This window comes from Callorhinchus milii, unplaced genomic scaffold, assembly GCF_018977255.1.
Source record: "Callorhinchus milii isolate IMCB2004 unplaced genomic scaffold, IMCB_Cmil_1.0 Scaffold2, whole genome shotgun sequence".
Classification (NCBI taxonomy): domain Eukaryota; kingdom Metazoa; phylum Chordata; class Chondrichthyes; order Chimaeriformes; family Callorhinchidae; genus Callorhinchus; species Callorhinchus milii.
Genome location: NW_024704743.1, coordinates 82,690,677 through 82,703,269, shown reverse-complemented (window position 1 = coordinate 82,703,269; position 12,593 = coordinate 82,690,677). Strand labels below are relative to the sequence as shown.

At 38.2% G+C, this 12,593-nt stretch overlaps 1 protein-coding gene across 1 annotated transcript in view; it reads right to left on the bottom strand.

Moving 5' to 3' along the window:
• Positions 1–795: 795 nt before the first annotated feature.
• The window catches only part of fam91a1 (family with sequence similarity 91 member A1), a 30,130-nt gene continuing 18,332 nt past the window's right edge, over positions 796–12,593 (bottom strand). Inside the window, exons 15-24 of the mRNA XM_007900567.2 lie at positions 12,407–12,530; positions 11,575–11,723; positions 10,480–10,614; positions 10,256–10,369; positions 9,318–9,390; positions 8,527–8,679; positions 6,544–6,651; positions 5,445–5,568; positions 4,358–4,427; positions 796–3,214 (exon numbers count right to left, since the gene is read on the bottom strand). Coding sequence (XP_007898758.1) covers positions 3,038–3,214; positions 4,358–4,427; positions 5,445–5,568; positions 6,544–6,651; positions 8,527–8,679; positions 9,318–9,390; positions 10,256–10,369; positions 10,480–10,614; positions 11,575–11,723; positions 12,407–12,530 — 1,227 coding nt within the window. The 3' untranslated portion in view covers positions 796–3,037. The remainder of the gene's footprint in view (positions 3,215–4,357; positions 4,428–5,444; positions 5,569–6,543; positions 6,652–8,526; positions 8,680–9,317; positions 9,391–10,255; positions 10,370–10,479; positions 10,615–11,574; positions 11,724–12,406; positions 12,531–12,593) is intronic.

The following is a 12,593-nucleotide window of genomic DNA, read 5'->3' as shown; positions in this document are numbered from 1 at the left end:
AAATGTGGCAGAGGCAGTCCCTCCCCACCTTTGATGGGACGTCCTCCTGACGTGAAAGGCGCTCTATAAATGGAATCTTGTTGTTGTTGTTGTTGATTTTCCATTAGCAAGATTTCATTTTTTTCCCAAACATAAAAGTAATATCTGGTATATTGCTAAGAGTCTATCAAAGGCTTCCAGAATTCCAAATGCTTTACTTTTAATACATCAGCATACAGAATAGTCAGTAGCCCATCTCATTTAATGCAGGACAAGAAATAATAGCTGCATTTGATAAAGTTGTTACGTTGTCTCAAAGCACTTTACAGGTTTACAGTAAAGTGACTGCATATTTGTAGTCAAATGTGGCAGCCAAATTGCACATAGCAATATCCCACAAACAGTCATGAAGTTTATGACCAATTGTATCTGGGGGATTGTTGGCCAGGGCACTGGGAGAAACTCCCTTCTCTTTTTGACTAGTGCCATGGGATTTTTAACGTCCACCTGAACTGGCAGACAGGACCTCAGTTTAACATCTCATCTGAAGAACAGCATCTCTGGCAGTACAGCACTCCCCCCAGCAGTGGATTGAACTATCAACTTAGACTGCTGCATGAGCTCAAAGGCAATGTCCTGGCAATGTCAAATATACCAGCTAAATTGACTGCATTGAAGTTAGTAATAAAACCAGTTTCAAAATGTGTAACCATCTATACAAACATTGTGTAACCATGGTAATTTTATAATTGTGAAAACACCATATCACTGCACAGTTCAATGGACCACACACAGCAGACAAATTCAAAAAAGACATTAAGTTTGTTAACATTTATTTACTATATACTTCAACATAATGTGCAGATTGAATGCCCAATTTTTTTTAATTCAATATGAGTTAACAGTCTGACCGCTCAAAATTTTGCCAGGTCGAGGTCAGTTCTCAGACCAAAGTGCCTGCGAGGTATAGCTCATGGCAGTAACAATGATTTATTGACTTTTCTTTTGCAAAACAGGACAGTTATTAAGGAACTGTGGTAATGTGCAGTGCAAAAGACAAATGTACAATGCCTCATGTTACAGTCAATGGGAAGCATCAATGAAAACAAATTTGGGCTTATATATTTACACATGTTCAAGGTAATGTCGTTTTATACTTCATTGTTGTTTTGCAGAGAGATAACTGCCAAGATAACTTATTAACTGCTTCAATTTAAAAGGCATCACAGAATGAAAATAGGAGTATTCAGAAATTTCCATAACTACATCAGTGGCATTGCAACAATATAATAATCATAAAGACAATACACATGGTGGTTTAACTCATTCGCTACAAGATCGTTTCCAGCAGCATTTGAACTGGAATCACTGATATTACAAAGAAATATTGTTGCTACTGAACAACAGTGAGTGCAGTCCACTTAAGTGAATTTACTTAAGTAATAAAACCAGCTTTAAAAAAGCCAGCAAATAAGTTTCCTAATGAAGCACTTCATCAGTTATCTTAAATACTTCTGTAAAAAGAATCAGCTTTGAGCAGCAGCACAAAACTGCATGTAAAAAGCAGCTTTGTAACAGTTAAACAAAAGTAGGTCCATATTTTCTGCAAGTTGCGTTTTGTATGAAATCAGAAACTTTCCACCGGCCACTTCTCCCCCCAAAGCCACTTCCTGCTTCAAAAATCACAGAACTCAAAATAGAAACTTTTGAAATTATCAGAATTTCTCTCAAATTAACTTCAGAGGTGAGATACCTATTAAAAAAGTACAAAATAATCTATTAAATGACTATTGAAATCGAAGAATTAAAACTGATTTATAGTAAAAGCGTTTGCTATGAAAAATACGCCCTCATCCTAGACAGGGTTATTAACATTAAAAAAGCCTTGATTAGGTTAAATTAATCTTTCTCTAGATTTCCACCCTCAAGAATAATTCGTACACATTGTATACGGTCAATAACATGAAATGGATATGTTGCACATAGCTAATAAATTAGCATTGTATTTCTGATACAGTATTATCTTTCATGAGCTTGCAATCATGGTAGATATACCCAGATACTTATTACTGAACCTTGATGGTTGACCAACAACCACACAACAGATTAAGCCAGTATTTTGCTCTGATGTAAATCACCAGAGGAGGATGGGGAAACAGAAAAAACAGCCACTTCCCCTTCTCAACTACACTTTTATACATCCTTGATGACAGACAATATTTACACCACAGTACTACACATAGCAAGTATATGTTCAACATCCTGGTATTCCATATCCCCATGAATTGTGAGGTTTTGTAAATATCACATTAACTTTATCCACTCAAATTAGTGTTTAATGTGTGCACTCTCGTAATGCAAAAGTTTTGTTCCTTTAGCTCAGAGGATGTTTTCCAATTTGATATGGGATCTCAAATTATGCCAAAACGGAGGAGTTAACACATCTCAATATTATAGTCAAAGGTTAAGGTAATTGAGGTGACTAATCCAACTAACTTGTACTAGAAATACTGTTTGCAACTGGGCCACTAGGGTGACGTATCCAACCATCTCCTGGTAGAGGGGTATTAGAAGGGAGAAAAAAAGAGCTCTCCATACAACTCAATGAAAGCAAAATTCCAACTTCCAATCCAAAGGGAAATTGGAAATTATAACACACATTTCCATTTTACTGGCAGGATGGCATAGTTGCTGGGTGCCCGTGAAAGAGCCTCGTAAAAAGGCGAGTGCAATTTTTGCAAAGTATACATGGACCAAGGGAAAATATGCCTAACGATTGCTCACACTGAAAGAAGTAACTGGTCTGTTTACCCTTATCCATAAGCTGACATTTTCTTCTGCTTTTTAATTTTTATACACAAAACTCAAATCAAACAGGAAGAGTTCATACATATTTCCTTTTTTTTACATTATTAAGGTGCTATTTGAACACATTAAACTGGATCAGCAGGTAAATGCTTTGCTGTCCCTAAAGGTTAAGAGGAGATGCAGTAAATACATCTGTTCCCTGTGACATTTACCTACTGAGACAGGCAGTATTCCAACAATAGGAATGGGTTTAGTTAGTTTGGTCCTTGTGCGATTTTGCAATATGTACAGATGAAGGAGACTGTCCAACCCATTCAGACAAAACACCATCTTTGAAGATGAGATTCTTGGCTGGAAGTGGAACTCCTGCATCAGGTGGTGGCTGGTTAAGTAATGTAGCAACACCACTGTCAGAGTCTCCAGGGTCCTGGACACACAAAACAAAGTATGAGAAAAGCTTTTCAAAAGATAACCTTTCAAAGAAAATGTAAGCCTTATAAGCACACAACATTGTGCTCACTACTTTCAGGACATATATTTTATCTGGATTCCAGCTCATTTTTGAATTTGAGTCAAATGTATATTTAACTGGTTTCCTCCAAGTGTGAAATGGGCACCTATTACAATGCACAATGGACAGCTCAATGTGTCACTAAGCATTGCTTTTTTTCCCCAATCAAAACCAAAATGACTGAATAGAATAATGCATGGATGAGAATTGCTCCTCACTACCAAAACTTGCATTTATGTAGCACCTTTCACACTACTGTCTCAAGAGTGCTGAACAAAGCCAGGGTGTTACACCCAACTAGAAAGAAAGGGCAAATGACTATAGGCACAACAGAAGAAGTCTTCAGGTGAGATTTGATGGGTAAAGAGGGATCGAGGCGGAGGGATTGAGGCAGGGAGTTCCAGCCGTTGAATGCACACTCGCTAATGGTGGAACGAGGGGACAGGGGAGGCAGAGATGGCCCAAGCCAAGCAAAGGGGCAGTGAGAGGAGTAAAGTGTGTGCAAATGAGAGAGGCAGGGAAGTACTAGCACACAAAGTGATTTATAGTCGAGTGTGAGGATCTTGAAATCGATCCGTTCTATGACAGGAATCTGGCAAGGACTGGGGTGATGGGAGTGAGGAGTTTGGTATGTGTGAGGATAAAGTAGTAGAGTTCTGAATCAGTTGGCTTTGTGAATGGTGGAGCTGGGTAGAGACCATTTCCTTTCATACCACCATGCCTTCTTGTAAGTCATGCAAATTAAAATGGAACTTTGCTCAAACTGAAAAATTTTTAATGGAACAATTTGTTTTCCTATTGAATCTGAAATTGGACAATGGTTTTCTGACAGAGCAAACATAGGGCTGTTCAATTGGTTAAAAACACTTACCAACTATTAAATACAATTATTGAATGGATAGGTGTCATAAAGCATGTTACTTGGGTTATTTGACAAGGTTTACTCAGTGCATAAATATGGTATCATTCGCTAGCTATATTCCTTAAATGGAAAAATTTTGCCAAAGTTCTTAAATTTAAATGAAACACAAAAGTATTGGAGTCACCAACACCACAAACCTGGAATGACTGTACGAAGTTGAGGACCTGAAGAGACAGTTTGCGACTGGAATGCAAGAGTTTCTGAAGGCTGCAGAGAACATAGTGTGCAACTCAATTATACACAACAAAAAAATTAATTCACAATTATTCAACTATGCTCATTAAAGACATAAATTGGCAACAGAAGTAAAAAATACTTGATTCTGGTTTGAAACAAAAAAAATTGAGACATTTAACAAAACTGATGGGTTTTATCTTAAATTAATTAAGTACTACTCCCAGCAGAATAACACTTCTGAGCTTCAAGTATTACATTTGCAGTGGCACAAAATCATCGCTGTATTCACCTGAGCAGTTTNAACCTTTTTTTTATTAAAAAAGAGAATGACCTGCTTCACTAATCATATTAACTTTGCAAATTCTCTCCCTACACTTTCAGGGCAATATTGCAGTGTCTGGAAAGGAAGAAAGTTACAGGAATCCATACTTGAGCTGTTGAATGCAAGCATGAGACAACTAAAGGACACCAGCTGGTTGCACTGTGGGATTAGTTTGCACTGTCACTCAAATTAGGGAATGAAAATTGAGGACTTCTAAGAGAGAGATACAATTTTTACTCATCACCAGGGTTAATAGTATAGATTATTTTCAAACAGTGAGTGAGAGTTGTTCATAACCATCTATTATACGTCATATGCAACTACTCTTGGGAAAATAGGTCTGTAATATCTTAAACTCAATGAAAAGATTGGGTATTGTAAAACCCTTTCATTATTTCTCAATTGCATCATTAAGATAATTTAATTGTCTCTATATTCAAGTTTATACATTGGGCAAATAAAAGGTGGTTGAAAAAAAATGGCACCACAAAATACTTGGCGGCTATTATTTGCAAATTGACAGCTTCCAAAGGGACAGCAATAAACATACCTGAGACACTCAAAGTAACTCATCTAGGCAGCAGTTTTTTTAAAGCAATAAATTCTCAGCATTTTGCAGTTTTAAATCCTAACCGTTTGTGTTCAATATGTACACAGATTTATAAAGCAAATAAACTTCTGAATCCAAAAAAGAAAAAAATCTGCATGTTTGCCACAATATGTACCTCTCCTTGCCACACAATCCATGTGTGGCAATTTTCTGACAAACAGTCTGGTTGAGTTCTGAAACAAACAGGGGGATCCCGAAGCACAGCTCCAGGGGCATCCATTCATGTTCTCTTGTTGAGACTGTAGAACAACACATTTTACATTTATATAGGGTCCTTCACACAGGACAATGTCTGAAAAGCTTTACAGAGGCAGCATTGGAGACCAAACAAAGTAGGAAACAGGTGGGATAGAAAGGATATGACCAAAGTCAGTCAAAGAGTTAGGTTTTTAAAAAGATTTTAATGCAGAAGGACTGGTGTAAGGAATAGTAATTTGTCTGGTCGTTCCAGACTGACAAGACAAAGTGGCCAATGAAACACCCACCAAACACCAGGACGTGCAGGACGCTAGACCTAGAGCAGAGAGTGGGTGGAAGAGTAGGATTGCTGCATGAGATCACAGCGATGGGGGCGGCGGGGGGGGGGGGGGGGGTGGGGGCGAAGGGGAGGAGGGAGGGAGAGGGATTAGAGAGAGGAGGCATTTGAAAATTAAGAGTGAGGATCTTGAAATCCATCATCTGCTTTCACTGTCAATGTTCACACATGCACTTGGTAGCACTAGGATGAATACATTCATAAATAAAATGAAGATGGCACTAAATTCAACATACTGAGTATATTTTTCCCAAATATTCTCTGCTGCTCTCAAGACAGTGACGATTGTTGGGATATAATAATCCTTATAGTTCCACAGGCAGCTCGTCCAAATGGCCACTCTAGTGTATGATTATTAGCAATGAATAAGGCAAGTTATTTTTTCCCAGGAGGAATTGCATACATTTGCATTTTACAGTAAAATGAGTGTGGAGGGGGAAAGAGAGAAGGAATCACAGGATATTAACCAACATGGCTGATTTTTGTATCCATAAACCCACAAACACAAAAGTAAATTGCAATGTTTCCACACATCTTAAGACCAGGTCATTCAACACAGACCAGCGATCAAATATGGGACTTTCCTGGTCTGCAATAGTTAAGTACCAAATGTTGTCATTATAGCATCTGTATCATGTACAATAACAATTTGAAAATATTAAATAACAATTGCATTTACCTTCAGTAATTCTATTGGAAACTGTATCTGCCACAGGTTCATCTGCCACCAACTCGAATGATTCTGTACTGCCCTGAGCATCAGATCCAGATGGGGAATCTGATTCGCCTGCAAATCCATATTATAATATATTTGAGACTTAAACAGCTTGCAGTGGAATAAGAATCTCAATGATTATGTAGTTGAGCAAAGCAGATACAGTGCACTTGGGAGAATAGGTCTGTAATATCTTAAACTCAATTTAAGCAAACTTGAACAATTTAAAATCCTGTCAACAATCAATTGGAGCAGTATCCGACCAGCCAAGAAAGGTGAGAATAACATTGAGTGGAAGGTTGTATCCTTTAGGTTTAATCCCAAGAACAGTGCTACATAAGAAATCAGATGGACAATTGTTCTATACTCACATCTATTGCATCTTCTGGTGATTACAATGCATATTCATGTTATACAGAAAAATTGAGGATCTCATGGCTACACCACAATTTTTACTCAACTTCAGTCCATTATCCCATATTACACATCTTAGATGGTTATTTTAACATTAATAAAAGGGTCGATTCCACTGGTTGGCGAGTTTAATATTTTAAGTAAATAGAGCAATCCCTTGGTGATAGGGCTCAAATTGTGTAAAATCACAAGAAGCTCACTCAGTTTACACAAAAAACCTCAAGAAAGTTTCCCAATCAGAACCATGACTTTTTTTTAATATAACAGATTATGACACAAAGCTCATAGAATGATTTGATGCCATTTTGATTTTTTTTCTAGCAGTGAGTGTTGTGACTGAAGGCAGCAGCCAGTGCATGCCACTGACAACAACAACTTGCATTTTTTTAGCGTCCTTCACACAGGGTAGCATCTCGGAGCACTTATGTTGAGCGTGGTCTCTCCCTCAGACTCACCAAACCCATGCGCAACTATGGTGTCAGGTTCGATCCCCAGCTGGACTATTCCAATGCCCTCCTTGTTGGTCTCCCCAGCTTCACCATACACAAAATCTAATTAATTCAAAACTCCACTACCCGGATACTTACCCGCAAAAAAACCCTTATCCCCATCACACCAGTCCTTACCAGGCTCCACTGGCTCCCAATTACTGAACAGATGGATTTCAAGATCCTCTCACTTATTTTCAAATCCCTTCATGCCCTCGCATGTCCCTACCTATCCGATCTGCTTACCCCCCCCCTCCACCACCCACTGCCTCCGCCCTCGTGTGTGCCTTTCGTGCCCTCCATTCCACCATCAGTGGCCATGCCTTCAGCCACTACATCCCATATCTTTAGAACTCTCTGTTGTCGCAGGAGCCTGACACGAAGCAGGAGAGAGGTGAACGTTAGCACAGTCAAAGAAGATCTTTAAGGCTTTGAAAAGGGGAAAGGAGGGACAGGTGGAGAGTTTGAGGGAGAAGGTTCCAAAGTTTGGGGCATAGTGGCTGAAAACATGGTCATTGATGGTAGAGCGGAAGGGATAAGGGACAAGTACAAGGCCTGAGATAGCCGAGTGGAGTCGGTAGGTGATGCAGTGAGGAGTAAACAGGTCCAATCCGTTATGCGATAGGGAGCTAGTGGACCCTGTCTAGGTCTGGCTTGATGGTGTGGGGGATAAAGTTTAGAGTGAGTAAGTATATCGGGAGTGGAGTTCTGAATTAGTTGGATACGTGACGTTCACAATGGTTGCAGTCAGCAATGTTCAGTTGATAAAAGGTTTGCACCTCCAGCTCGGATGCAAACCCTTAACTGTCCAGTGCCTTGAAATAACCTTCCGATATGAAAAGCACTAAACAAATGTAATTTTGTTGATTATTGGAACCCAATGGCTTTTCATAAGTTCATGTTGTTTATTGCAACATTATAAAACTTTAAATAGATCAAACCATTTTGAAGTAGTCAATGATTGGGAAAAAAAAGAGAAACAGATTACTAAAATAAGTTTATGATCCAGTGCACTTTTTAATGTATTGTGCTAGCCTTGGCATACCTTTCTCATCTGACTCAGCGTTCAAACACCTGTCATTAGTATGTTGAACACGATGATTGAGCATTGTCACGTATCCACAAAAATGGTCCAAATCCACTTTCTCACTCAACACTTTCAAAGACTGGTGAGCACACATGTTGCTGCGTGAAAATTCTAGAGCAAACCCAAGACAATAAAACAGACATTCAGCTATCGCTTTCATTTTTCAAAAACACTAACTTTCCTTTTGAGATGATACATAACAATGGCAACATGAATAATTCTATTTATAGAAATGTAGATAATGGTACATGGTACTATGCCAAAAAACCTTTAACAATTATCAGTGTGGTTATTCTCAACCTGTCAGTAAATGTGGTATAGGTCACTACGACAAATCCCATTTCAATCGCAGAGGACCAAGGTCAGTCAATTTACAAGTGCAGAATATATATACACATAAAAGCAAGCACAAATTTTTTAAAGTTAAATTATTTCCCCTCCGCCCCCCCGCGTAATTTACATTGCAAAAATGATACAAACAAGATAAATGACAGTGAAGCAATATTATGCATACATCTAGCTAAATGTGCATAAAATACTGTAGCTACACAACACTAAATTGAATGTGACCACTAAAGGACCTTGATAATGGCAAAGTGGGAATGCACATGTAGATTTCAGTGCATTTTAAACAGGGTTGTGCATCTACAATGAATCTTAACAAGAGGACTTGATCAGAGATGTTAAAAGAGATCTATTCTAATGTTGCTATAATAAAGACAAAGGCGAAAAAAAAATGAATTTCCGACCTCCTTTCATCTGTTGCTCATCAAAGGGAAATGGAACATGAACTGTTTCACCATGACCATGGATGCCATAACCCTACAAACATCAGCAATGAAGTGCTAATTAATGAACACTGCACTTAACACAAAATGACAGATAATTAGACCTGCAGAAGCAGTTGTATTTTAATAAAGTTACATACAAACCATACTTCAAGTATTATTGAATCCAAATTACTGTAATATTTGTAATTGTTCATATAAAAATTATAAAGAATTCAAAGTTACAAAAAGGTACAAATCAAGAAACATCATTTCTTAATGAACTACAATTTCTCCTCAATAATAGAGAGGTATCTCATCTTTCTCTTAGTTATTAATGGGTCAATCTGGCCTTGGAAACAATCTGGTACAAATAGCTAATTGTACACTTTCAGGAATCCAGGCAAACTTTGGAAAGCCTTCATCCCCAACAGTAACAAATCATTGTGAGTAAATATCTACCAGCAGTTACATCAGAATCTTGTGAGAAATTGGATGGGTAGGCTAGGTGGGCCAATGGTCTGTCTACTCCTTCCTGAAATTGTCATTTATGTTGTTCTAACAAGAACAAGATTGCATTTATAGAGCGCCTTTCACGTCGGGAGGACTTCCCAAGGCACTGGACAGTTGGGTCGGGACCCGAGCAGTGGGGAAATGGTCAGGGTGAGGGGAGGGAAAGGAGGGAGCGAGGAGGGGGTAGAGAGTCGAGAGGGGAGCTGAAGGCACGGTTGAACAGAAAGGTCTTGAGACCGGCCTTGAAGGAGGAAAGGGACAACTCTGAACGTATGATTGATTGGCCGGAAATATATTTATCATTCAAACGCAAAACATGTTCCAGTATTTTACATGAGTATCTGAGGTCATAGGCTTTAGGAGAAATTTACACTAGTGGAAGTTAAAGGCAATTGTGAGTTAGTTACCTGTATTAATACAGCTGAGTGTGTCAGTGCATCGTTCAACATGCTGAGCACATTTGAGGTAGGAACAACACCAGGATCATGTCCCCAAGAGGTTATAAGCAATCGATCAAAGTTCTTAAAATAAGATGGTAAGGAGAAGGACAATTTTATAAATAACAATAATGAGTATACAGCATGGATAATAAGAACAAGAATATACAGCAAGTAATATTTTTAGGTAATACCTGAAAAACAACAGGAAGTTTTCTAAGTCTTGATCCCTTTGAAAGTAATAGTGAAGGAGGTCCTCGTCGGGTGATGTGGTACATGTAAAGTTTGAACCAAATTGAACTGACTTCCGGAATTGCTGGTCCTATATGCTAATTGTTTCCCAAAGTAAACAAAATGTTAAGTCAGGAGAAGGATTCATTAGGATTTTACTGAAAAGACCAAATAAACCAGATTACTTCTGTTGCTCATCATACCAAGGTTAAACCTGTCTGTATAAAATATCCAGGACCAAATCTTGGTCATTTAATTTCAAGCCCAATTAATTTAGATGCACCAATACAAAGTGAGATAAAATCTACAATTCTGATTAGCAACAGAAAATTCCTGTTAAAAGATAAAATTAAGAACTAGCAAAATAGAACAAAAGAAGCCGGGAGGGTGGGGGAGAACGGGACTGACTGAATATTAACTACTGTGGACACTTATTTAAAAGACAAGGCAAGCTTGCATTAAACCTAAATATATTAAATGTATTCAAATATTTGAAGCACAGGGCAACATAATCCTAATAAATCCCTGCATTTGATACAACATCCTTTATGTCAGGGAAACAGGAGAACTTTTCAAAATACTTCACAGGATTTACTGTAAAGTGTGTATTTTGTACATGAACTTATTGGAAAGTGCTCTAGTTGTTTGTATGTTTGCTTAGTGCACAGGTCTATTGTGGATCTATGGTACACCTGGCTTCTGGCACTGATGAGCCAGCTTCCTACATTAAACAAATGGCTGTCATTGATGTCAATTTCTGATGTTGCACACGCAAAGTGACATCAACAGTGCTTCATGTACATAGAGCATATGATCTAAAAGGGGCATTTGTGTTGTTTCTTGCGTGCAGAACATACATAGCAAGTGAGGTCAGCAGTAACCTTAGAACCATGTTTTTATGATTTGTTTTAATGTGGGGGTTGAACTTATGGACCCAGTGTACCGTGTTATAAGAAGTGTGTCCTGTATATGAGCATGAAAGGGCCAAGCAGAAACTGCAAATACTTATCAGTGACACATATAGCTGAAGCCTTGTCCTTTGCAAGTGCTTCCATTACCTGTGGTGTACAGCTGCTTATTGGTCGAATTTCATTGCTAAGAGGTGCCATCGAGACCAAGAGAGTGTAATTCTTGTTCAGCACTCTGCTGCAAGTAGCCGGATCCAACCCCAGCAAGCTCTCACAGCGCAACAGATCTAGTGGAAAACCTAAAGCAAAATAAGTTTGTTAGAAATCAAAATACAGCTTCAGAAATACCCTATCTTAATAAACCATGTCGAGGAGGTCATTTTCTATTACTAACTAAAGGTAAAAGATTTTCAGCAGCACACACTCCAAAATCAAATGCATTTGGTTCCATTTCTAGTGGACAGTTTGCTTTTTACTTCTTCTTACTCTTCTTACTTCTTTTCTATCCTGAAGGCATAATTTTACCTTCCACCGAAGCCTGTTCAGAGGTTTACTATTCGCTCACTGAAATAGTGTTTCCTTAGATTCATTCTGAATTTATCCTTTCAATCGAAAGGCTGTGTCCTCTGGTTTTACTATTCTGGACTAGTTGAAACAACTTGTCATGATCTACATTGTCTAGCCTTAATTTGTAATATTTACATTAGAAGAAGTTTATGGTTTTTATTTTTTACTAAAGCAAGCATTAATTACACACGGAACTGTCTTCCTGGGACCCATTCTTAGTATTGCAATGATTATCCACTGCTAATTAAAAAAGGCGATAGACACAAATAAATACATCTACCAACAAGTACATCAATATCAATGACCTGGAACACAAGGTTAGTCTTCAATGATTTGTTTTAACCGCAACTAGTGTGCTAGGCTAAAACATTTAAGCTTTTGAACCATTTAATTTAAAATTCAGTATAAAACCTACCGTTGTTTGGCTGCTCAGCATCTGCAACTAGTTCCTTATTGTGTCGTAGGAAAAGTATTGTGTTTCTCAAAGTAAGCGCATGGTCAAAATACCTCTGGGCTTCTCCCTCACCAGTGTTCTGTACCTTAAATGCAAAGCAGCCCGATTACTCATATTCATAAACTGCATATAGTAACATAATATGTAA